The sequence below is a fragment of the Stegostoma tigrinum genome, chromosome 5, assembly GCF_030684315.1.
Source record: "Stegostoma tigrinum isolate sSteTig4 chromosome 5, sSteTig4.hap1, whole genome shotgun sequence".
In the NCBI taxonomy this organism is placed as follows: Eukaryota; Metazoa; Chordata; class Chondrichthyes; order Orectolobiformes; family Stegostomatidae; genus Stegostoma; species Stegostoma tigrinum.
The window spans coordinates 126,091,163-126,115,104 of record NC_081358.1 but is presented as its reverse complement, the minus strand read 5'-3'; the positions used below and the strand labels follow the sequence as shown (position 1 = coordinate 126,115,104).

At 44.8% G+C, this 23,942-nt stretch overlaps 1 protein-coding gene across 6 annotated transcripts in view; it reads right to left on the bottom strand.

Annotated features, from left to right (window-relative positions):
* The window catches only part of LOC125451750 (zinc finger protein 521), a 609,775-nt gene that overhangs the window by 22,402 nt on the left and 563,431 nt on the right, over positions 1-23,942 (bottom strand). For all 6 annotated transcript variants that reach the window (XM_059646265.1, XM_059646267.1, XM_059646266.1 and 3 more), the window contains one exon: positions 23,013-23,128. In XM_059646265.1, coding sequence (XP_059502248.1) covers positions 23,013-23,128 — 116 coding nt within the window. The remainder of the gene's footprint in view (positions 1-23,012; positions 23,129-23,942) is intronic.

Here is a 23,942-nt window from a genome sequence, read left to right as displayed (position 1 = left end):
GAGGTTCAATAGTTTGATTCCAGGTATGAGGGGCTTGTCTGATGAAGAGAGATTAGGCTGAGGTAACTCAGCGGTTGACAGGACTGGCAGCTTAATGTTACAGGGTATAGATGCTATAGGAAGGATCGGAAGGTGGGCAAGAGAGGAGGGGGCGTTTTTGATTTGGGATAACATTAAGGCTGTACTTAGGCAGGATATTTCTAGGAATGTGTCCGGGGAAGATTTTTGGGTGGAACTGTGAAATAAGAAAAGGATGGTCACCTTATTGGGATTGTACTGTAGACACCCAATAGTCAGCGGGAAATTGAGAAACAAATATGCACTGAGGTCTCAGTTATCTGTAAGAATAATAGGGTGGTTATGGTAGGGGATTTTAACTTTCTAAACATAAATGGGGCTGCCATAATATTAAGGGCTTGGATGGGGAGGAATTTGTTAATTGTGTACAAGAAAAGTTTCTGATTCAGTACTTGGAAATACCTACTAGAGAAGGTGCAAAACCTGACCTACTCTTGGGAAATAAGGCAGGGCCAGTGACTGAGGTTTCAGTGGGGGAGTACTTTGGGGCTACTGGTCATAATTCTACTAGTTTTAAAATAGTGATGAAAATGGATAGACTGGATTTAAAAGATAAAGTTCTAAATCGGAGGAAGGCCAAGCTAGGGGAAGCTAGAGAAATGATTGCTGGGCCCCTTGCTGAGATATTTATATCATTGGTAGCCACAAGTGAGGAGCTGGAAGACTGGAGGTTGGCTATCATGGTGCCACTATTTAAGAAAGATGGTTAGGAAGAGCCAGGGAACTACAGGCCAGTGAGCCTGACATCAGTGGTTAGCAAGTATCTGCAGGGAATCCTGAGGGACAGGATTTACATGTATTTGGAAAGGCAAGGGATGAGTAGGGATAGTCAACATGGCTTTGTGTGTGGGGAATCAAGTCTCACTAACTTGATTGAATCTTTTGAAGAAGTAACAAAGAGGATTCATCTACATGGACTTCAGTAAGGTGTTCGACAAGGTTCTTCACGGTGGACAGGTTAGTGAGGTTAGATCCCATGGAATACAGGAAGAATTAGCCATTTGGATACAGAACTGACTCAAAGGTAGAAGACTAGGTGGTGGTGGAGGGTTGCCTTTCAAACTGGAGCCCAATGACCAACGGTGTGCCGCAAGGATTGGTGCTGGGTCCACTGTTTTTTGTTATTTATATAAATGTGTTGGTTGAGAACTTAGGAGGTATGATTAGTAAGCTTGAAGTTGACACCAAAATTGGAGGTGTAGTGGACAGTGAAGAAGGTTACCTCTGAGTACAATGGGATCTTGATCAGATGGGCCAATGGGCCAAGTAGGGGCAGATGGAGTTTAATTTGGACAAAAGTTGAGGTGCTGCACTTTGGAAAGGCAAATAAGGGCAGCACTTATATACTTAATGGCAAAGTTCTGGGGAGGTGTTGCTGAACAAAGAGACCTTGGAGTGCAGGTTCATAGTTCCTTGAAAGTGGAGTTGTAAGTAGATAGTATAGTGAAGGCGGTGTTTGATATGCTTGCCTTTACTGGTCAGTGCATTGCGTATAGGAGCTGGGAGGTCATGTTGCGGCTGTACAGGAAATTGGTGAGGCCACTGTTGGAATACTGTGTGCAGTTCTGGTCTCCCTGCTATAGGAAGGATGTTGTGGAACTTGAAAGGGTTCCTGAAAGATTTATGAGGATGTTGTCAGGCTTGAAAGGCTTGAGCTGCAGGAGTGGGAGGCTGAATAGGCCAGGGCAATTTTCCCTGGAGCGTCGGAGGCTGAGGGTGACTCTAAAGAAGTCTATAAGATCATGAGGGACATGAATAGGACGCATAGCCAAGATCTTTTCCCCTGGGTAGGGGTGTCCAAAACTCAAGGGGATAGGTTTAAGGTGAGAGGAGAAAGATTTAAAAGGGATCTAAGGGGAAACTTTTTCACACACAGGGTGGTGCGTGTACAGAATGAGCTGCCAGAGGAAGTGGTGGAGGCTGGTACAATTACAACATTTAAAAGGCATCTGGATAGGGGCATAAAAAGGAAGGGTTTAGAGGGATATGGGCCAAATACTGGCAAATGGGACCAGATTAATTTAGGATATCTGTTTGGCATGGATGCATTGGAGCAAATGCTCTGTTTCCACATTGTATAGCTCTATGATTCAATGGCTCTGCGACTCACTAGTTCAGAACTCAGATTACATCATTGCTGCATGAGATCTTCACTTCTGGCGACACTCCTGTATTTGAAACAGGAATTGGCTGAAATGATAGACTCATAGGCCTTTTAGTCCAACTCATCCATAACGACCAGATATCTTTTGAAAGCGGTTGGACCGAAGGGTCAGTATCCATACTGTACAGCTCTGACTCTGCATGTGAATTTAGAAGAATGGGAGGAGATCTAATTGAGGTATGTAAGATGCCGAAGGGATTAATAAAGTAGACATAGAGATGATGGTTCTTCATGTGGGATAAACTAGTACAAGAGGTCACAGCTTCAGGATAAGGGGGACAGATTTAAAACAGAGATGAGGAGGAATTACTTCTCTCAAACAGTCATGAATCTGTGGATTCATCCCCCTCCCCCTGCACTGAGTGTGGTGGGTGCTGGGACATTGAGTGAATTTATGGAGGACAGATTTTTAATTAGTGATGGGTTGATGGGTTATGGAGAGGAAGCAGGAAAGTGGAGTGTGAGGCTGTAATGAGATCAGCCATGATCGTAATAAATGGTGGAACAGACTCGAGGGGCTGAGTGGCCTACTCCTGCTCCTTGTCCTTATGTTCTTGAATGGCTGAGGGTCCACAGGCCATTGTGAAAGAGAATTTCACACACGTACAAAGGCAATAGGAGCAGCAGTAGACTATTAGATTCCTGAAAATGCATTCTGCTGGTGGGCAAGGCCATATTTGGTTCTTGGCATTAGCCCTGCTGTTCCACCCTTGCTGTACAATCCAGGAACCAGAGACTGGTGATATTCTGACCAGGAAGAGAGAAATGACAGAGGCATCAACTTACTGAAAGCACCCTGCAAATGACAGAGAGCAGGATTTAGAATGCAGAACTTAAAAGCTATTAATGTGGTCATGACATAATACTGCAAATTCTAAAGTGAGTTGAAGAGGACAAATGAACAGAATCTGATGGCCAGGGGTTTAGAGAGGTAGCTACACTGATAGTGGAAGCATTGAGTTTGGGTTTGTGGATTTTAAAATGATCCCTACAGATTTATTTTGTCATGGGATATAGGTGATGGTGACAAGGCCAGAATTTATTACTCATCCTCAATTGTTCCTGAACTGAATAGCTTGCCAGGGCCATGTCAGTGGGCAGTTAAGAATTGACCACATTATTGTGGCTCTGGAGTCACATGTAGATCAGACTGGGTAAGAATGGCAGATTTCCCTCCCATTAGTGACCCAGTTGGGTTTTTACAACAACCAGTAATATTGGTCATTACTGAGATTAGCTTTATCATGCTAGCTGAATTTACATTCCACCAGTCACTACAGTGGGATTTGAACATGTGTTGCTCGAGCATTAGCCTGCGCCTCTGCATTACTAGTCGATTGAGAATAAACATTACACCACAAGTTTCCCAAGCGAGTGGGAGAAAATATAAGCCTAAATCAAGAAAGGAGGCTGACAGCAGTCAGGGACAAACACACCCAGTAGCTGAAACTGAAAAATGTTAGAATCTGTATGAGGGATGTGGTAATGGTCTGTTCAGAAAATTAGATCATGATTAATCGGAATCCTCCTCCAGTGGTCCCCAGCATCACAGGTATCAGTTTTCAGCCAATTCAATTCACTCCATGTGATTCCAAGAAACGATTGGCAACATTGAATACTGCAAAGGCTGTGGGTCCTGACAACATTCCAGCAATTGTACCGAAGATTTCAGAACTTGCCGCTCCCCGAGCCAAGATCTTCCACTACAGTTACAACACTTGCCTCTACCCGACAATATGGGAAATTGAGATAACAAGGTGTGGAGCTGGATAAGCACAGCAGGCTAAGCAGCATCATAAGAGCAGGAAAGCTGACGTTTCGGGCCTAGACCCTTCTTGGCCTGCTGTGTTCATCCAGCTCTACACCTTTTTATCTCAGATTCTCCAGCATCCGCAGTTCCTGCTATCTCTGAAACAATGTGGAAAATTGCCCAGGTTATATCCTGTACACAAAAAACAGGACAAATCCAACCCGGCCAATTCCCGCCCCATCAGTCTCCTCTCGATCATCAGGAAAGTGATGGAAGGTGTCAGTAACAGAGCTATCAAACAGCACCTACTCAGCAATAACCTGCTCAGTGACGCCCAGTTTGGGTTCCCCCTGGGTCACTCAGCTCCTGGCCTCATGACAGCCTTGGTTCGAACATGGACAAGAGAGCTGAATTGTAGAGGTGAGGTGAGAGTGCTCAGTAGCAGTACTGTATACCATCAACAAGATGCAGACATTCACCATTTCTATTATTCCACCCTTGGTGGCTGGGCCTTAAGTTATCAAGGTTCTCTGACCAGGTATGCCCCTCTCAAACCCCTGTCTCTGTCTTCCACCTCCCCTTTTCAAACTTTGGTCAGACGTGTGGTCCCAGACACCAACATTCCTCAATGTCCAATACTGTCAGATAATCATTCTTTGAAATACCTCTGGGAGATACAGGCAGTTTAAGATAATACATAAATAGGGAGAACTATCTTCAGCCAGAGGGTGGTGAATCTGTGGAACTCATTGCCAAGAGGCTTGTGGAGGCCAAATCATTGAATGCATTTAAGACTGAGATAGAGAGGGTCTTGATTAGTAAGGAGATCAAGGGTTACAAGGAGAAGGCAGGGGAATGGAGTCAAGAAACATATCCGCCTTGGGAAGGTAACAACGTGTAGAGCTGGATGAACACAGCAGGCCAAGCAGCATCTCAGGAGCACAAAAGCCGACATTTCGGGCCTAGACCTTTCATCAGAGACCTTGGGAAGGTGTTGACTAGTCTATTATTGCTGGGCTGTTAATCCAGAGACTGTGATAATGTCCTGGAGACGCAGGTTCGAATCCTGCCACATGCAGCAGATGGTGGAATTTGAATTCAATCTAAAAAAAAAGTGGAATTAAGAGGATGATGAATGCATTGTTGGTAAATCCCAATGGATTCACTGCCATCCTTACCTGGTCTGGCCTACATGTGACTCCAGACTCACAACAATGTGGGTGACTCATAACTGCCCTCTGGGTAATTAGGGATGGGCAATAAAGGCTGGGCTAGCCAGCGATGCCCACACCCATGAATGATTTTTTTTAAAAAAATCAGCCATCATCGACGGGCTGAGTCGCCTCCAACATCTTCCGGTAAATGGAAAGTGTTACCTTTATTGTTGCAGTCTGCCTAAAACAAAAATCCTTCCACTCTCTGCACTTTCCTTGCAGCATCTGTCACTTCTGGGCTTTTTCTTCTCAGCTTAACTGCATTGTTAGCTCGGTGGGCGCCCAGTAAAGATAACTGCACCCCCACAGCCCTCCCCTCGCTGTATCGAAGCCTTAATCCTTTGTGCAGCAGAAAGCAAGTGACAGAGCGTTTATACCACCTGCCCCTTCCCACATACGCTGCACATCCTCCCTGGCACTCTCTCCTTTGTTTCAGCCTGGACACCAGCCGGCGAAAACACTAATTAAAGACGTGCTAAAGTATTCTTAAGCTGCTCTTGCTGAGATCTGCATTCCCATTCACGTCCTTAGGAAAATGCAGAGACGTGTCAATGGGTTTAATGATCAGGAGCCCTCCATGTCCTGCAAGAGGGGAGACTGCATTACTGATTTCAGGGGCTGCCTCCGCTGCTGTGGATCACACACTATTCTGGTAATTATCTGACTACTCCTGTACATTCCATCCTGCCTTATCCCATTCTCCCGTTGTCCTCTGGGCAAACAGTTTCAGATCTACAACAAATAAATCGAGTTTGATGCCACTGACGTGTAAGGAGCAGCAGTAGGCCGTTTGGCCCCTCGAGCCTACTCCGTCATTCAGTAGGATCATGGAGGATCGACATTTCTCAAGTCCACTTCTCTGCTCTTTCCCCATAACCCTTTATTCCCAATCGATCAAGAATCTATCGATCTCAGCCTGAAATATACACAAGGACTCTGCCCCCACAGCTCTCTGTGGCAAGGAGTTCCAAAGGCTCACAAACCCCTGAGAGAAGAAATTCCTCCTCATCTTAGTCTTAAACTGGCGCCTGTTTATTCTGAGACTATACCCTCTGGTCTTAGTAAAAACCGAAAAAACTGCGGATGCTGTAAATTGGAAACAGAAACAAAAATTGCTAGAAAAGCTCAGCAGGTCCCATTGTTAGCCACTAATAGACTCCTTCACCTTCCTAACTGGATCATTATCCACTCCTTTGGCTGTCGACTGTTCTCCTCTCTCTTTGGGCTCTACTCCCACTATTGTTCACTCCTTACCCCCTCCCCCCACCCTACCTTCTGTACTCAAACTGACATTTTCCTAGCTACCATCTGTTCTGAGGAAGGGTCACCGCAGCCGAAACGTGAACACTGATTTCTCTTCACAGAAGCTGCCAGAACCTCCTGAGCTTTTCCAGTAATTTCCGTTTTTGTTCCCTCTGGTCCTCACCTCTCCCATGAGGGGAAAATCCACTCAGCATTGACCCTGCCAAGCCCCTTAAGTTGTTGTTTCAATGAGATCACTTCTCATTCTTCTAAAGTCCAGTGAGTGGATTCCCAACCTGTTTAGCCTTTGCTCATATGACAATCCCTCTATCCCAGGGATTATCCCAGTGAACCTTCTCTGAACTGCCTCCAATAGAATGATATTTTTTCTTAAATAAGGGGAGCACAGAATCAGATCAATTCTGTGCAGTGCTCAGAAGCAGGTACGTGAGGCTGCGCTAACTATGAGGCAACACAGTTTAGTTCATGACACAAATCCATAGCAATAAAATCCCAGTTGGAATTTTATTTTTCACAGTTCTCCCCCCAAACACTGAAATACTCTGCTGGCAGCTCAGAATCGGCTGGCAAAATTGTTACAAGTTGAAGAACACATTGCTCATTCAAAATAAAGACAAAACCTGCTGCAGGAATGTATCAGGTCTGCAGAGAGTGACAGAGTTAACCCTTCGAGTTTGAGATGACTGTTTCTCTCTTCATTGACACTGTTAGACCTGCTGAGTTTCACCAGCAACCTCTGTTTTTATTTTCAGATTTCCAGCATCTTCAATATTTTGTTTGTATGACGTTGCTCAATCGGACTTGTGCAAAGATGAAATTTAAAGTGATGGTGGAATGTTGGACTTCAGGCTTAGAATACAAAAAGGAGTGGAAGCTTTTGCCATTCATGGGATGTAAATGTTTCCGGCTAGCGTACACCTAGTCATCATTCAGGAGCTGGTGGTGAGCAGCTTTCTTGACGGTAATGATTGAGTCGGGGTCACGCCGAGCCATGAGGTTACAGATTGTGCTGGAGTACAATTCTGCTGCTGTTGATGGCCCACAGCGCCTCATGGCTACCTAATCTTGAGTAGATAGATCTGTGCGAAGTCTGACCCACTTAGCACGGTTATAATGCCACACAACGCAATGTAGGTTGTTCTCAATGTGAAGGTAGGACTTCATCGCCACAAGGACTGTGTGATGGTCACTCTTACCGAAACGGTCATGGACAGATGCACCTGCAGCTGGCAGATTGGTAAGGGTGAGGTCAAATCTGTCGCTCCCTCTTGTTGGTTCCCTCACCACCTGCCACAGACCCAGTCTAGCAGCTATCTCCTTCAGCACCCAACCAACTCAATCAGTAGTTCTACTGCTGAGCCACTCTTGGTGGTGGACAGTGTACAGAGTACTTTTTGTACCATTACACCACTCAGTGCTCTCTCTACATGGAACAAAACGGGTAGGGGTGTTACCATATCTTTCTGCAAGCTTATTGATGAAAAGATTTTGCTTCTTAAAATATGTGGACTTGAAAATGTCAAAAACAGGAAAATCACATTTAAGTAGCGCCTTTAGCATACAGAAACATCCCAAGGCATTTCACAAGAGTGTCACCGACATCATTCAACACTGTGGCATTGGGGCAGATGACAGAACACCTTGTTAAACAGTAAGGTAGTGAGGGGAGTCACTAAGGAATTACAGTAGGGGGACAGAGAGGGTTTGGGATGAAACTCCAGAGTTTAGCTCCCAGGCAGCTAAAGGCACAGCAACCAAGGGTGGAGTGATTAAAACAGTCTTTGTTCATGAGGGAAAAATTGAAGGAACACTCAGATACACGCAGAAAGATTCTCTCTCACACATGCAGTCAACACGGCTTTGTGAGGGGTAGGTCATGCCTCACAAACCTTATCGAGTTCTTTGAGGATGTGACTAGAAAAGTTGATGAGGGTGGAGCTGTGGATGTGGTGTATATGGACTTCAGTAAGGCATTTGATAAGGTTCCCCATGGTAGGCTCATTCAGAAGGTCAGGAGGAATGGGATACAGGGGAACTTAGCTGCCTGGATACAGAATTGGCTGGCCAACAGAAGACAGCGAGTGGTAGTAGAAGGAAAATATTCTGCCTGGAAGTCAGTGGTGAGTGGGGTTCCACAAGGCTCTGTCCTTGGGCCTCTACTGTTTGTAATTTTTATTAATGACTTGGATGAGGGGATTGAAGGATGGGTCAGCAAGTTTGCAGACGACACAAAGGTCGGAGGTGTCGTTGACAGTATAGAGGGCTGTTGTAGGCTGCAGCGGGACATTGACAGGGTGCAGAGATGGGCTGAGAGGTGGCAGATGGAGTTCAACCTGGATAAATGCGAGGTGATGCATTTTGGAAGGTCGAATTTGAAAGCTGAGTACAGGATTAAGGATAGGATTCGTGGCAGTGTGGAGGAACAGAGGGATCTTGGTGCGCAGATACATAGATCCCTTAAAATGCCACCCAAGTGGACAGGGTTGTTAAGAAAGCATATGGTGTTTTGGCTTTCATTAGCAGGGGGATTGAGTTTAAGAGTCATGAGATCTTGTTGCAGCTCTATCAAACTTTGGTTAGACCGCACTTGGAATACTGCGTCCAGTTCTGGTTGCCGTATTATAGGAAAGATGTGGATGCTTTGGAGAGGGTTCAGAGGAGGTTTACCAGGATGCTGCCTGGACTGGAAGGCTCATCTTATGAAGAGAGGTTGACTGAGCACGGTCTCTTTTCATTGGAGAAAAGGAGGAGGAGAGGGGACCTAATTGAGGTATACAAGATAATGAGAGGCATAGATAGAGTTGATAGCCAGAGACTATTTCCCAGGGCAGAAAAGGCTAGCACGAGGGGTCATAGTTTTAAGCTGGTTGGAGGAAAGTATAGAGGGGATGTCAGAGGCGGGTTCTTTACACAGAGAGTTGTGAGAGCATGGAATGCATTGCCAGCAGCAGTTGTGGGGTCATTTAAGAGACTGCTGGACATGCATATGGTCACAGAAATTTGAGGATGCATACATGAGGATCAATGGTTGGCACAACATTGTGGGCTGAAGGGCCTGTTCTGTGCTGTACTGTTCTATGTTCTATGTACACAGATTCTCTCACATACACACCTACACACACACACACCTACACACACACACCTACACACACACACACACACACACACTCACACACACACACCTACACCTACACACACACACACATACACACACACACACTCACACACCTACACACACTCACACACACACACACACACTTACACCTACACATACACTCACACACACACACCTACACCTACACACACACACCTACACCTACACACACACACATACACTCACACACAAACACACACACACCTACACACACACACACTCACACACACACACTCTCACACACCTACACACACACACACCTACACCTACACACACACACACACACACCTACACCTACACACACCTACACATACACACACACACACACACACACACACACACACGCTAAATATCTAGGAAGATTCTGTATGTACTGCTTTTTGAGGAAAGGAATCCCAAAGACTCACAACCTTCTGAGAGAAAAATATTTCCTTATCTCTGTTTAAATGGGCAACTCCTTATTTTTAAACAGTGATTCTCCCTAACAATTCTAGATCCTCCCAGAACAGGAAAGATCCTTCCAACATTTAGCCTGTCAAGTCCCCTTGGGATCTGATTCAACCTCAGATGGGGAGAAGAATTGGTTGGTGGTTATGAGAGTGGAGTTTGTGCTGGGGACTAGAGACAATGGCTTCAGTATGCTCTTCAATTACTGGGGTGGAGTTGGGGTGAAGGGACAGATCTGCTCCCCCTACAAAGGACATGAACTAAAGCAGTTACAGACTGTAGAGCAGTAAAGAGACTGCTGAGGGGCTGAGAGAGGTGGAGTGAGGCAGGGCTGGCTATTGTCAGTACTCCATGTTGAAACAGGCTCTGATTTTGGACTAATGACAGACAGAAAGCAATTGAGAAACTTGAGGGAGGCAAGGGGTAGATCCTGGGTGTGTCTTCACAGTAGTTGTCAGCGGAGCATCAGTGTTGGAGTTTTACTTGACCTGGAATGGGATTCGAAGCTAGCTGGCTCAGAAGGGGGAGGGACAGCATCAGGTAAAATCTCATGGGATCAAACAAGATGGGGCAGTTGCTGAGCTGCGGAACAACAGGGGAGGTGGGCTGATTGGGAAAGGCGGAATTTGGGACAAGAGACAGCACCTGGTGAAGAGAGAAAAGAGAGCCACAAGACGGAGAAATGATGAGAGAATCACAGCATTATTCAGCTTTGTACCTCTGCTGTATTTCAGCTTGCTGTGTTGAAATAACAGATTGCAGAGGTTTGACATCGCTGGAAAAGACATTAATATATGTGCCGAGCTGCCTCTGAAGACTTCCTTCAGAGATGCTATTTGACATCACTCGGGGAAAGCCTACTGGGCAAATCTCTGATAGTTTAGATGCTGTCATCAGCCAAAGAATGAGGTAATCACAGAATCAGATGGAGGCTGATTGCAAGATGCACCCTCCCTGCGTATTTTTCTCTCTCTCAAAATTTGCAGCACAAAGAGCTCAGAAATGGGCCATGATTCATAACTTCAGCTAAGTGTGAGGGGTATTGCGCACACTTGCTTTGAGAATGGAGGAGAAATGGCTGTGGCCCTGGGCTCTGAGTTCCTCAAACTATTGCTAGATTTCTCTTGAGAGTAAGGAGCGCTCTTTCCCTCCGTTGTATTCACTGTAAAGGCTGGAAGCTGTGCTGTTCACAGTTTCTCCCTGCAACAGCAAGCACAGGAGGCTGATCAATCCATCTGCATGTGCTGCCTCTTTTGAAAAAGCGCTTGATCATCCCCATTCTACCCTTAAACTCCTCTTTTGCCCAAAACTCGTGCAATTTATTTTTCTCTGCGTGATACCTGCTTCAACGTGGAACAGTTCCTAGATTCAGATCATAAGGGACAGGTGCAAGGTTAGATATTGTATCCTCTGGTGTCCTGAACAGTAAGAGGTAACTTAATTGAAACATCTAAGATCCTGGGGGGTCTGGATAGTATGGAAAGGCTAAGACCATATGACGTACAAGCAGAAGTAAACCATTCAGCCCATCCATTGACTGCTGATATGATAATCCATAACTCCACTTTCTTACCTTTTCCCCATAACCCTCGATTTCCCGACTGATTAAAAATTCAGACTTGAGTAAGACCAAAAGATATATGAGTTGTTTCCTCACCTGGGAGAATCTAGATCTAAGGGATCACAATTTCAAAACTACAGGTTGCCCATTTAAGGGAGGAATGAGAACAATCTTTTATTCCCAAAGGGTCTTAGGAATTCACTTCCTGAAAGGTAGTAAAAGCAGAGAGATTGCGTATTGCTAAAGCAGACATAGACAAATGCTGGTAAACAAGGGAGATAAAGGTTATTGGGTTTAGGAAGGAAGATGGAGGTTTTACTGATCTTTTTGATAGGACAGCAGGCTTCATAAGAAATGTGAACAGGAGGGTCCATTCGGACCCTCGAGTCTGCTCTGCTGTTCAACAGGAACATGGCTGATCCAACATTCCTCTCATCCAGTTTCCTGCCCTTTCCCCTGATTCTCCTTCTGATCAAGAACCTATTGATTTTAGCCTTAAATATACACGAGGACTCTTGTCCCCACAGCTCTCTGTGGTAAGGTGTTCCAAAGACCCTCAACCCTCTAGGAGAAGATATTGCTCCTCATCTCAGTCTGAAATTGGTGCCCCTTTATTCTGAGATTATGCCCTCTAGTCCTAGACTCTCCCATGAGGGGAAACACCCTCTCAGCATTTACCCTGTCAAGCCCCTTAAGAATCCATTATTTCAATGAGGCTCGAGGGGCTGAATGGATTACTCCTGTTCATTGAGGTGACCCTCCCACTGAGGCTGTCCCTCCATTACCAGGAACTTGTTGTGATGCTGATGCAGAATAGGCCAGGCCTGTTTGTATATCCATGTCATGGTTTCATCAACTTAGGAAGATAACAAGCAGTGTACACGAGAGATGTGCAAATGGCTTCCAAACGATCAGCTCCAAATCCAAACCAAATCTTAAGTGCAAGAAAGAGCCACTGTTAAGGAACAAAATCACTATTTCCTCTTGCAGATCAGCCACAATGTGAAAACTGGCTCAGTCTTAAAGCTCCAACAATACCCACTGGGATCAGAACATTCCCAGGCTCGAGCCAGTTAAGCTCAAGTTTTTCAGTCTCACTGATCCAGCTTAACAGGGATCTCAGACCCAGGGTTATCATCCTTACCTATCCACATCAGTCTGTCAAGGCTCTTAGACAAACTGCATCAATGAAAGACAACATTAACTCTTTCACGTCTCACCACAAAGAGTTTTCTTTCAAATAACAGGGAAGAAGGAGCAACTCGTTCAGTCACCCAGTTGCAGAGAAGTCGCTGAAAAGAAGGATAAAGTGGTCAATGCTATTCACGTCATGGGTGTGGGTGTTTGGATGCAGTGCCAGTCAAGCAGGAGGGCAGTGGCCAGATGTGATGCTCAGTTCAGTTCCACTTGTTATTCTCAGACTCCAACTAAATATTAACCAGAACAGCATTTCCTGGGTGGGTTCCTGTGTTTCTCACCCAAGTCCCTGAATCTGAATTCCCCAGGTTCCTGAGCACAAACTCATGACCTAATTTCACCACTTGGGACATTGGAACGTTTATGCCATTCACTTCCAAAAACGGGATATGAATGATGAAGAACGTGCAATGGAGGGAAAGGCTGTTGTCAATGTTCACACATGATTTCTGTGACCCTAAACTGCACAATATTTCCCATCTCCCTGCTCACCATTTCCATCCAAATAACTATCCAATGTCCCTCTCGAATGCCTCAATTGAACCTGCCTCCAAAACATTTCCAGGCAGTCACATTCCAGACCCCAACTACTCACTGAATGAAAAAGGTTTTTCTCATATCACCCTTGTTTCATTTAGACATCACTTTAAATCTATGCCCCTGTCTTTCTCCTCTTACAAGCAGGAATGCTTTCTCCCTAGTGACTCCACCCAGCTCACTTATTATTTTGTCAACCTCCAATAGATCTCCCCTCAGCCTTCTCCTCTCCAAGGGAGACCAGTCCCATTCACTAAGGGGCGCAACTTTAATATTCTGCACCCTCTCTACACTTGCCTGTTCAAATTAGACTTATAGAGCAGCACGGTGGCTCTATGGTTAGCACTGCTGCCTCACAGTGCCAGGGACCCAGCTTCAATTCCACCCTCGGGTGTCTGTCTGTCTGTAGCTTGCACATTTTCCCCATGTCTGCGCAGGTTTCCTCCAGGTGCTTTAGGTTCCTCCCACAGTTCAAGGATGTGCAGGGTCAGTGGTTGGCCATGCTAAATTGTCCCTTAGTGTTGAGAGATGTGCAAGCTAGGCGGGTTCGCTATGGGAAATGCAGGGCTACAGGGATAGGGTTGGGGGGGGCAATGGGTCAGGGTGAGATGCTCTTTGGAGGGTCAAATGTGGACTCAATGGGCCAAATGGACTGCTTCCACATGATAGGGATTCTATGATTCTTTGAAAATGATAGCTTCAATCAGAATCAGTGAAGATGTTGAGTGTGACCACAGCAACATTGTCTGCACAGATTCTGTAATTTCTGGCAGAAGGCCACTTAACTGAGTCTCTTGTATGAATATTTCAGTGCCTTTGTTCCATCTGTGTGAATGTGTTTATTTTAATCTTTGGCTCCAATAACATACCTAGAATAATGGCTTAAAATCAATTGGAAGATCAACTGGCAGATTGTCTGCTTTTAAGACATGAATAAAACTCACAAGTAAATCAGATTTGTAAGCCAATGAACCAGTGTTAAACACTTACTCGGCGCAGTCTGAGAACATGCCTCCATCCTCCCTGTCTTTCAGCGTGCCCAACATCCTGGCTGCAAACTCACTCCTGGTGTCTGTCTGTTTGCCTCAGCACCATCGCTGATGGAAGACTGGTTCAGGGATGGAGGTGTCGGTCGGGAAGTTGGGGGGATCGGTGAGTGAATGGTGTCCAGAGAGAGCTGGATAAGTTACACATTCCCTCTAAGGGATGCTTACAGAACGCTGCCCTCCCACCTCCCTTCTGTGCAAAAAACGAGAAGCCAGGAAACAAAAGAGAACAGCCTCTTACAAACTGGTGTTAGCTCAGAAAAAAATTCACCTGTCATGCATCCTGTCAGGATTTTAAAATTTCAGTTTGTACAGAGCGAAAAAAAAATAACTGACCAAACTGTAGGCTGAAATGCACAACTGCACTATCTCAAATGATTCTGTGCACCCTGGAGAACTCTGAAACATATCTGAAGCATGTCCTTTCTGTCCTGATTTTACTGTAGGCTTGAGTGCAAGAGAAATGAGCATGTCCTAGCTGCAGGTTATCAAAATGCTGCTTCGCATTTCCTCTGAGAAATTCTACCTGTCACAGATCTGTCAAGGTTCAGAATTTGCAGTCAGCATCCTTCATCTCCAGAGACTTGTTGGATTCGAAATTCAGCAAAAGGAGGAGAAGAGGTGGTTGATGGTTAGAGGCTTGTGTTGTCTGGTGTTTCTTTTGTACTCGTCACACCTGAGGCATCAGCAGAGTTACAACCTGATATAATGCTGTTGTCACTGTACGATGGAGTGATCATGCAACTGCTGATCGAGACCAGTTGAGGAGTGCAAAAGCTGCGAGCGAGGAGAGTTACCTTGTTTGAGCTGTTCAAGGGCCAGAACTAGGGGTCACAGTATAAGGATTCGGGGTTGACCACTTAGGATGGAGATGAGGAGACATTTCTTCACCCAAGGAGCAGTGAGCCTGTGGAATTCATTACCACAGGAAGTCGTTGATGCCAAAACATTGAATGTATTCAAGAGGTGACGAGGTATAGCACATAGGGTGAACGGGATCGAAGGTCACAGGGAGAAAGCAGGATTAAGCTGTGAGTTGGACAATCAGCCATGATTGTGATGAATAGCGGAGCAGGCTCAAAGGGCCGAATGGCCTCCTCCTGCTCCTATCTTCTATGTTTATACATATCTGTGATTGTCTCTTCAGCTGTACAGTCCTACAGGGAAAGCAAAAGGCGCGGGTTGTTACCTCTCTCTTTCGGGAACTTCTCCTGCACCCATATACAAATCTTATCTAAGATGTTGAATCACCCATTTCCTATCTCCCATTCTTCCATCAGGTCCTGGTTACCAATCCAGCAACTCCTCAATTTCAAAATCCTCAAAGTCCCCCTGGTTTCATCTTTCCCATCTCCCCTACGGAATTTAATCCTGCTAAGTGCAAGGCTGTTGCATTTTGGGAGATCTAGTAAGGGAAAGATCTCCACAATAAATAGAAGTGTCTGGGAAAACTGAAGAGCAAAGCGACCTTAGTGTACAAGTCCACACATCCCTGAAGGTGTCAGCACAGGTAGATAGGGTGATGAAGATGTAGATAGGGTGATGTTGGGCAGAGGGCCTGTTTCTATGCTACCCAACTCAATAACTCTGTGATTTTTGTAGTTTTTTCCAGTCCCAAAACCCTTTGAGATCTCTGCGCTCCTCCAATGCTGGCCTGTAGTGAATCACCTAAATGCAGTCTTTCCACTGTCGGTGGTGGTACCTTTAGCTGCCTGGGACTCCGAGCTCGATTCCCACTGCTCTCTTTTAAAAACCTTACCCCTGTGGCCATTCCCTGTCCTATTGTCTCTTTATGGGCCTTGACAACATGCGGGAGGTTTTACTGCTACTTGAATGCCAGCTGTTGCAATTGAAGAGTCGTGTGTGAGGTGAGCATGAACAAGTCAAACCTTGTGTATGTCCATATGGTCAGAATGGTGTGGATGTACTTTCAGGGGTATGGTTTGCAAATGTGGGGCAATGTCAATGGTGCCTGACGGAGAGACTTAACCTTCAAAGCTGAAGCAGAATGCAGCACTGAATCTCCATTTGGAATTGTTACCAAAGTGTTCAGCTAGAGTTTTGAAGATTGTTGCCTTCTGTTCTTTATCTTTCACGGGATGATGGCATCACTGGCATGGTCCAGGCATTGCCCATTGCTTGCCATGGCTTGTCAGGGCCATTTCAGAGGGCAGTTAAGAATTGCCAGACTGGGTAAGGACATTATGGCCCATAGTTACATCGTCACCATCCCAGAAGGAAAAACCAATAAAAGCTACAAACAATGCATTCTGGTCTATATCTCAGAGCAGTGTTCCAATACGACTAAGTGTTACTGCTTGTTTCGTCTGGGTCAATGCTTTTATTCCAGTTTTTATTTTGTTAAATTCACGTGTAGTCATGTAGAGTAGTGGGAATGTCACTGGAGTAGTAATCAGAACCTCAGGTTATATGGGTTCAAATCCTACCATGCAATCTGAATTCAACTAAAAATCTGGAATTCAAAAGCAAGCTGAATAATGTTACAAACAAAAACCCCCCTGGATCACTAATGCCCTTCCAGGAGGGAAAAATGCTGCCTGTACCTATTCTGTGTGATTTCAAACAATGTGTTTGACTCTTAACTGCCCTTTGGGCAATAAACACTAGGAATACCAAAACTCCAGAGATAAACACAAAAGGACGAGGTGCTGCTAAAGGAACTGAAGCCTGTCGACAGGATTGGTGAGGAATGAAGGATTTGTTCCTTCTTAATACATTTGCAATTGTCTGTTTGTGAGCTGCTGTTCTGTCAGACGCTGGAATGTGCATAAATTCTTGACATTAGGTAAAGTGTTTCAATATAAATTTCTTGTGCGTTTCCGCACCATAACTGGGCTGCAAGGACTGTAAATACAATTCTCTGCAGATTTGCTGCTCCCATGATACAAATTACCTTTCCCCTGGAACTCCTGGGTCCAATATGAAAAATGCAACAAACAGTTGGCAGTACAGCATTTCCACTCTGTGTTTCTCTTTAATCCAGAATTGATTAATGTGCAGATTTTGCAAACAGATAGACAAAAACAAACCCTGCCCTCACATTGCTCTAGATTCAGTGCAAGCTACGTCCGTGTTTTACAATTCCCTCAATACTTTTAACCTCTGCCAATCTCTGTGAACCCTCCAGCCCTTAGAGCCCTCCAAGATCTTCATGTTCCTCCAGTTCTTGGATTGTTCCTATCCCAGACGCCCATTGCTCTTCTATCCTTGGTGATGACTTCCAGCTGCCTAGGGTTCCAAACCCTGGAATTCCCTCCCTCAACCTTTCCAACCCTCTCTCTTCCTCTAGGCTGCTCCTTAAATCAACTGATACTTGGGATGGAAAAGTTGGATACGCTTGGCATTCAGAAGAGTGAGAATTTAAATCAATGAGGGGACTTCACAGGGTGCACACTGAAAAGATGTTCTCCCTTGTGGGAGAGCCTGGATCTAGAGAACAGTTTAAAATTAAAGGACTTCCCATTGAAGACAGAGTTGAGGATTACTTTTCTCTCAGCAGTAATGAGCCTGTAGAATTCACTTCCCTTTAAAACAGTGGAGATGGGTTCATTGAATATGTTTAAGGCAGAAGAAGATAGATTCTTAACTAGAAAGAGAGTCCAAGATTATCAGAGGTAGGCAGCAATGTAAAGTTGAAGTCACAATCAGGTCAGTGACAATCTTAAGTGAATGGTGGGCCAGGCTCAATGAGCTGAATGGCCTGCTCCTGCCCCTATTTCATTTCCTAATGTCCACTTTTTTGACCAAGTTTTTGATCATTTCCTCAAATTTCTCCTGATATGTCACAATGTCAAATGCTGCCTCTCAACATTGTCAGGGCTTGCCTTGGGAGGAATTGTAATGCTAAAGGCACAACATAAGTGTAAGATGTTGGCGCAGTGAACTACAGCTCAGAGATTAGCAACTGAATATTGCAAACCCTTTTGGTTTGATTTTCCTGGGATCGTCAGAGACTAAAGGCTGACCTTATAGATATTTATAAAATCATGCGGAGCATGGATAGGGTGAATAGGCAAGGTCTTTTCCACAGAGCAGAAGAGTCCAAAGCCAGGGGACATAAGTTTAAGGGGAAAGGGGAAAGTTTTAAAAAGGACCTGAGGAGTAACATTTTCACGCAGAGGGTGATGTGTGTATGGAATGACCTGTTAGAGGAGGTGGAGGAGATGGGTACAAATACAACATTTAAAAGGCATTTGGATGGGTACGTGAATAGGAAGGATCGAGAGGGGTATGCTCTAAAATGGGACTAGGTCAGTCTGGATGAGTTGGGCCGAAGGGTCCGTTTTCGTGTTGTATAACTCTATGATTCTATTATATGGTTGAAATGATTGATTTTCTGACTGGAAATGCATTAATGGGAAGGTGATGATTAGGGGTATTTTCACTAGACTATTAACCCGTATGCCCAGGAAAAGGTATTGGGGCCCAATTTTGAATCCTGATGAGGCAGATGTGGAATTTGAACACAAATTATAAAAAAACTGGAATTAAGAATCTACTGATGATATCGAAACCATTGCTTGATGTACGGACAAGTTCCATATGGTTTACTCATGTCGTTTAGGGAAGGAAACTGCCACCCTCACCTGGTCTGGCCCATATGTGACTCCAGACCCACAGAAATGTGGTTGTCTCTGAACTCCCCTCGAGGGAATTAATGCTGCCCAAGCCCAGATCACATGGATAAATTAAAAAGTGATTGATATTGGTGTAAAGCATCCTTTCAGAGCCAATACCTGCCCCGGTATCATCTGTGATATGGAGCGGAAAACCAATTCAGGATCAGATCCATCTATCTAGAGAATAAAGGGTGTTCTAAAATGACAAATATTTGAAAATTGCAAACGATGTTCGGTCTTTAATGCATTACCTATAAATTGTAACATGAGGTACATAGCCATTTATAAAACTATCGGACTTTAAAATGGATAAGTAACACCAAAGCATGTCATTGGCCCATCAGTCCATGTTGGATTTTTGCTCAAGTCTTTTTCCATTCTTTTTTCATCTACATCTATCATCTTAACCTTTCATTCCCATCTCCCTCAGATGGGTGCTTAGTATCACCTTAACCTACACTATTAACTTCAATCACACCATGTTATGGTAAACTCCACATTCTCAGATAAAAAAGAAATCCTGCGGATGCCAAGAATATGAAACTAACACAGAGAATGCTGGAGAAACTTAGCAGGTCTATGGCAAGAGAGAAACAGAGTAAACATTCAAGTCCCGTCAGACTCTTCTCTGGAACTTAAAGGAGCTGGAGGATGATTGATTTTAATGTTGGTGACCTTGTGTGCATGGGAGTGAGGAGGGAGCTGGTGGTGGTGGGAGAACAGATGGTGAGGGTTCCCAGAGCAAAAGACCGAGGGGGTGTTAATGGAATTACAGGAGTGGTAGAGATGTAAATTGGTTGTGAATTAAGTTGTGTAAAGGAGGAAATAGGTCCATTTCACTATTCTGCATTCTCACTTCTCTCTGGGTAACAGATTGGGGATTCCCTTTGCAACTTGCTTCAGTTTTGCTCCCAGGTTCCTGGGGTATCAGTGTGTGCTAGTCAGTGAGATGTGCCTCCACTGTTATGGAAAGAACAGCTCTGGTAGAATGGCAGGCTCTTTACCCAGCATGCATAGAGAAAAAGAAAGCCCTCTATCTTGGATAGAATAGTTATGTCAATATGGAGAGAGGGTAAAGATCTCACCATTTGTTTGAAACATTTATTCCAGTACATACAAGGAATACATGGGAATGAGATAAAAGCAAGCTACAGGTAGATACTAAGGTGCACATGATAATTAATGTAATCTCTAAGAACAGAGCTTCTCAAACATTTACCTGCTGTGACCCCCATAGCAAGGCTTGGAAATTGTTGTGGCCCATCAGAGGGAACTGTATGATTGAAGTGGAGGAGGGGAGAGGAGAAGTTTGTGCTATGACAGCAGAAGCTGAGCTGTTATAGCTTTGCAGTTACCGATGTTTGCAGTTTTGGGAGCCCTGATTCCATCTCACCACCCCCTCCCCACTCGGGTTGTCGAACTCCACTTTGGCAGTCAGCCTTAGGGCTGTTGTTGTGTTTCCATGATCTTGCCAGATCAAAGGGCTGCCCTCTCATTAGAGAGAGAGAGAGAAAGAGAGAGAGAGACTGGTGATGGTTTAACCTCCACACCTCAGGTGAGTGGAGAGATTGAAAAGGAGAGTCCTCCATGGTAGCTACAACTGGTACAGGATTTGAACCCACACTGTCAGCATCACTCAGCGCTGCAGACCAACCATCCTGCCAGCAGAGCTAAACCAGCCCCTGGACTTAGAGCAACTAATACATGATATAAAAACCCTAGCAAAAAAAAAAGCTTGTGATTTGAAATATAGTAGCTCCAAGAACAGACCAGAGGCTAGGAATCCTTCACTGAGTAACTCTTCTCCTCAATCCCCAAAGCCTATCCATTTGTGTGGTATGCAGCACGAGTATAGATGGTGCTGGATTCAGGTTCCAGTCTACAAGGTTGCATGGGTTTGTATCCCCACCACTGTCACATAGCAAAGGGGGTGGCACGGCAGCTCGGTGGTTAGCACTGCAGCCTCACAGCATCAGGGACCCGGGTTTGATTCCACTCTCGGGTGACTGTCTGTGCAGAGTTTGCACGTTGTCCCCATGTCTGTGTGGGTTTCCTCCCACAGTCGAAAGATGTGCAGGTTAGGTGGATTGGCCGTGCTAAATTGCCCGTGGTGTTCAGGCATGTGTAGATTAAGTGGATTATAGGGGCCTGGGTGTGGGTGGGATGCTCTGAGGGTCAGTGTGGACTTGTTGGGCTGAACGGCCTGTTTCCACACTGTAGGGATTCTATGAATTCTATGATCAAGGCACAAGCCAGAAGTGTGATGGAATACTCCCCACTTGCCTGGATGGGTGCAGCCCCAACAACACACAAGAAGCTTGACACCCTCCAGGACAAAGCAGCTGCTTGACTGGCACCACATCCACAAACATCCACTACTGAGGCTAGAAGCAGTAGTGTGTACCATCTACATGACATCTTAGATCCTCAGACAGCACCTTCTAAACCCACGACCACTTCCATCCAGAAGGACAAGGGCAGCAGATACATGGGAACACCACCCACTGTAAGTTCCCCTCTGAGCCACTCCCCATCCTGACTTGGAAATATATCGCTGTTCCTTCAGTGTCACTGGGTCAGAATCCTGGAATTCCCTCCCTAAGGACATCATGGGTTTACCTACACAATGTGTACTGCAGCGGTTCAAGAAGGCAGCTCACCCCCACCTTCTCAAATGGCAACCAGGGATGGGTAATAGCGACAGCCACATTTCAAAAACAAATAAAAACACACTTTAAATAAATGGGGCAGAGAGTGGACACATTGGCTGTGCCGTAATCAAACTGAGGATGGAACTTTGTTTTGTGTCATTGCGTATGGAAAGGTAAAAACCGGTCATCGCATTTGATAAAGTTTGTGTTTACAGATCAGTCTTGATTAGACTTGTGTTCCCTGGAAGATGAAATGTTTGTGAATGATTCAGTTGAGGTTTTTATGAATTTTGAAAGGATCTGATAGGTGGATGGACAGAAATTTCCTTCGCACGCTGGAGTGTTGAGAGCAGACAGATGTAACTTTACATGCAAGCCAGCCATTCAGCTGGGAAATGAGGAAATCCCTTACCACTAAAAGAATGCCATGCTTAGAAAACATCGACAATAGGAGCAGGAGTCAACCATTCGGCCCTTTGAGGCTGCTCTGCCATTAAATATGATCTCAGCCAATCATGTCCTCTTCCTACTTTAACAGGGTTATACAGAGCTCCATCATAACTTCAGGAACAAAAACAAAGTTGCTGGAAAAGCTCAGCAGGGCTGGCAGCATCTGTGCAGGAGAAAAGAGAGTTAACGTTTCGGGTCCGGTGACTCTTCCTCAGAACTGTTCTATTTACTAAGCAACTGAATTTCATGTCATCTGTGACCTTTGTGATCATGCTTCTTCTCTTCATGTCTAAATCATTAATGTACACAACAAACCGCGAGACACCCAGCACTGAACACCATGGTACACACTGGGCACAGCTTTCCAGCTACAGAATTGGTTTTGTTCTGTTACCAGTTTTGGATGTAATTCGCCAAATTGCCCTGCTGCCATTGGCTGTCAGTTACTTAACCAGTCTACCACATGAGACCTTGTCAAAAGCCTTACTGAAGTCCTTATGGGCTACATCCACTGCAAGACCGTCATCTACCTCAAAAAATCATTCAAATCAAACAGAACTTTCTTCCAGAAAATTAAGTCAACTGCAATCCAACTTACAATTCTACACCAATCGATGCTTCATTGTAAAGGATACCAAAAATAATGGCGTCAATGTGAGCAAATGAATAAAGATCAGACACGATTTCATCAGAAGGCAGGATGGGGTTTAGGGGGCGAATAACACCTTGCTGTTCCCATAGTCAGTCTAGATGCCTTCGAATGATACACTTAATTAAACCAGTTTTAAAACAGGGTGATTTCTCAGGAAATAGTATTCAACAACCAACATTGCTGAAACAAGATTGTTGTTCTCAAATACCTGCAATTCTGTTTGGAAGAAAAACTTCTGTGGGCACTGTGAGCAGTCGTAGATCTTGTCCTCCTGCCCATGGGCAGAAAAAATATGATGCTGCAACTTGCTTGCTTGAACAAACACTGGAAAGAAAATCCAAAGAGTTAATGGGCTGTCCTGCAAGATGCAGAGTTCACCTATAGATACAAGTGTTATGTGTAAAACACACACATGTGCACACACAGGCACACACATGCGTGCACACACACACACATATATGCACATGCACACACATACATGCACACACACGCACACACACATACGTACATTCATACACACACACATACATACACACACGCGCGCATACATTCACACACACACACAATACCCACACATGCCTTCATACACTGTCAGACATGTATTGTCTCACACACACACACATTCCTATACACACTCATTCTAATGCTGCTTAATAGCTCCACAGTTTAAATTATGTTACATTTACTGTACGGTTACAATAGCTCATTTGACCCAACTGATCCATTTATGCTCCACATTAGAATTTTTGTCCTCTTCCTTTCATTCTTTTAATTCTTCACTTTCTTTTGGATAATATTTCCAAAGTCTACTCATTTTCTGTCTCCCACTCATTCTCTAGCCCCTTTAAACTCTCGGTTCTGCTCGTGTCTACTTTGTAGTCTCACCTTTGCTACAGCTCCTGTCTCTGTTATTGCTGGGCACTGCTGTTTGACCTGAAGCTCACAGTTACTAACAATTGTCCGTGTTGCATCTTACAGCGACTCGCTGCACAGAAGGCCATTCAGCCCAGGGTATCTGCGCTGGCTCTATGAAAAAAACTGTCCAATTAGTCTCATTCACCCACTGTTTACTGACCTATAGCCCTGAAAATATGTCCTTTTAAATATTTACCAATTCCTCTTGTTCAGGTTATCATTG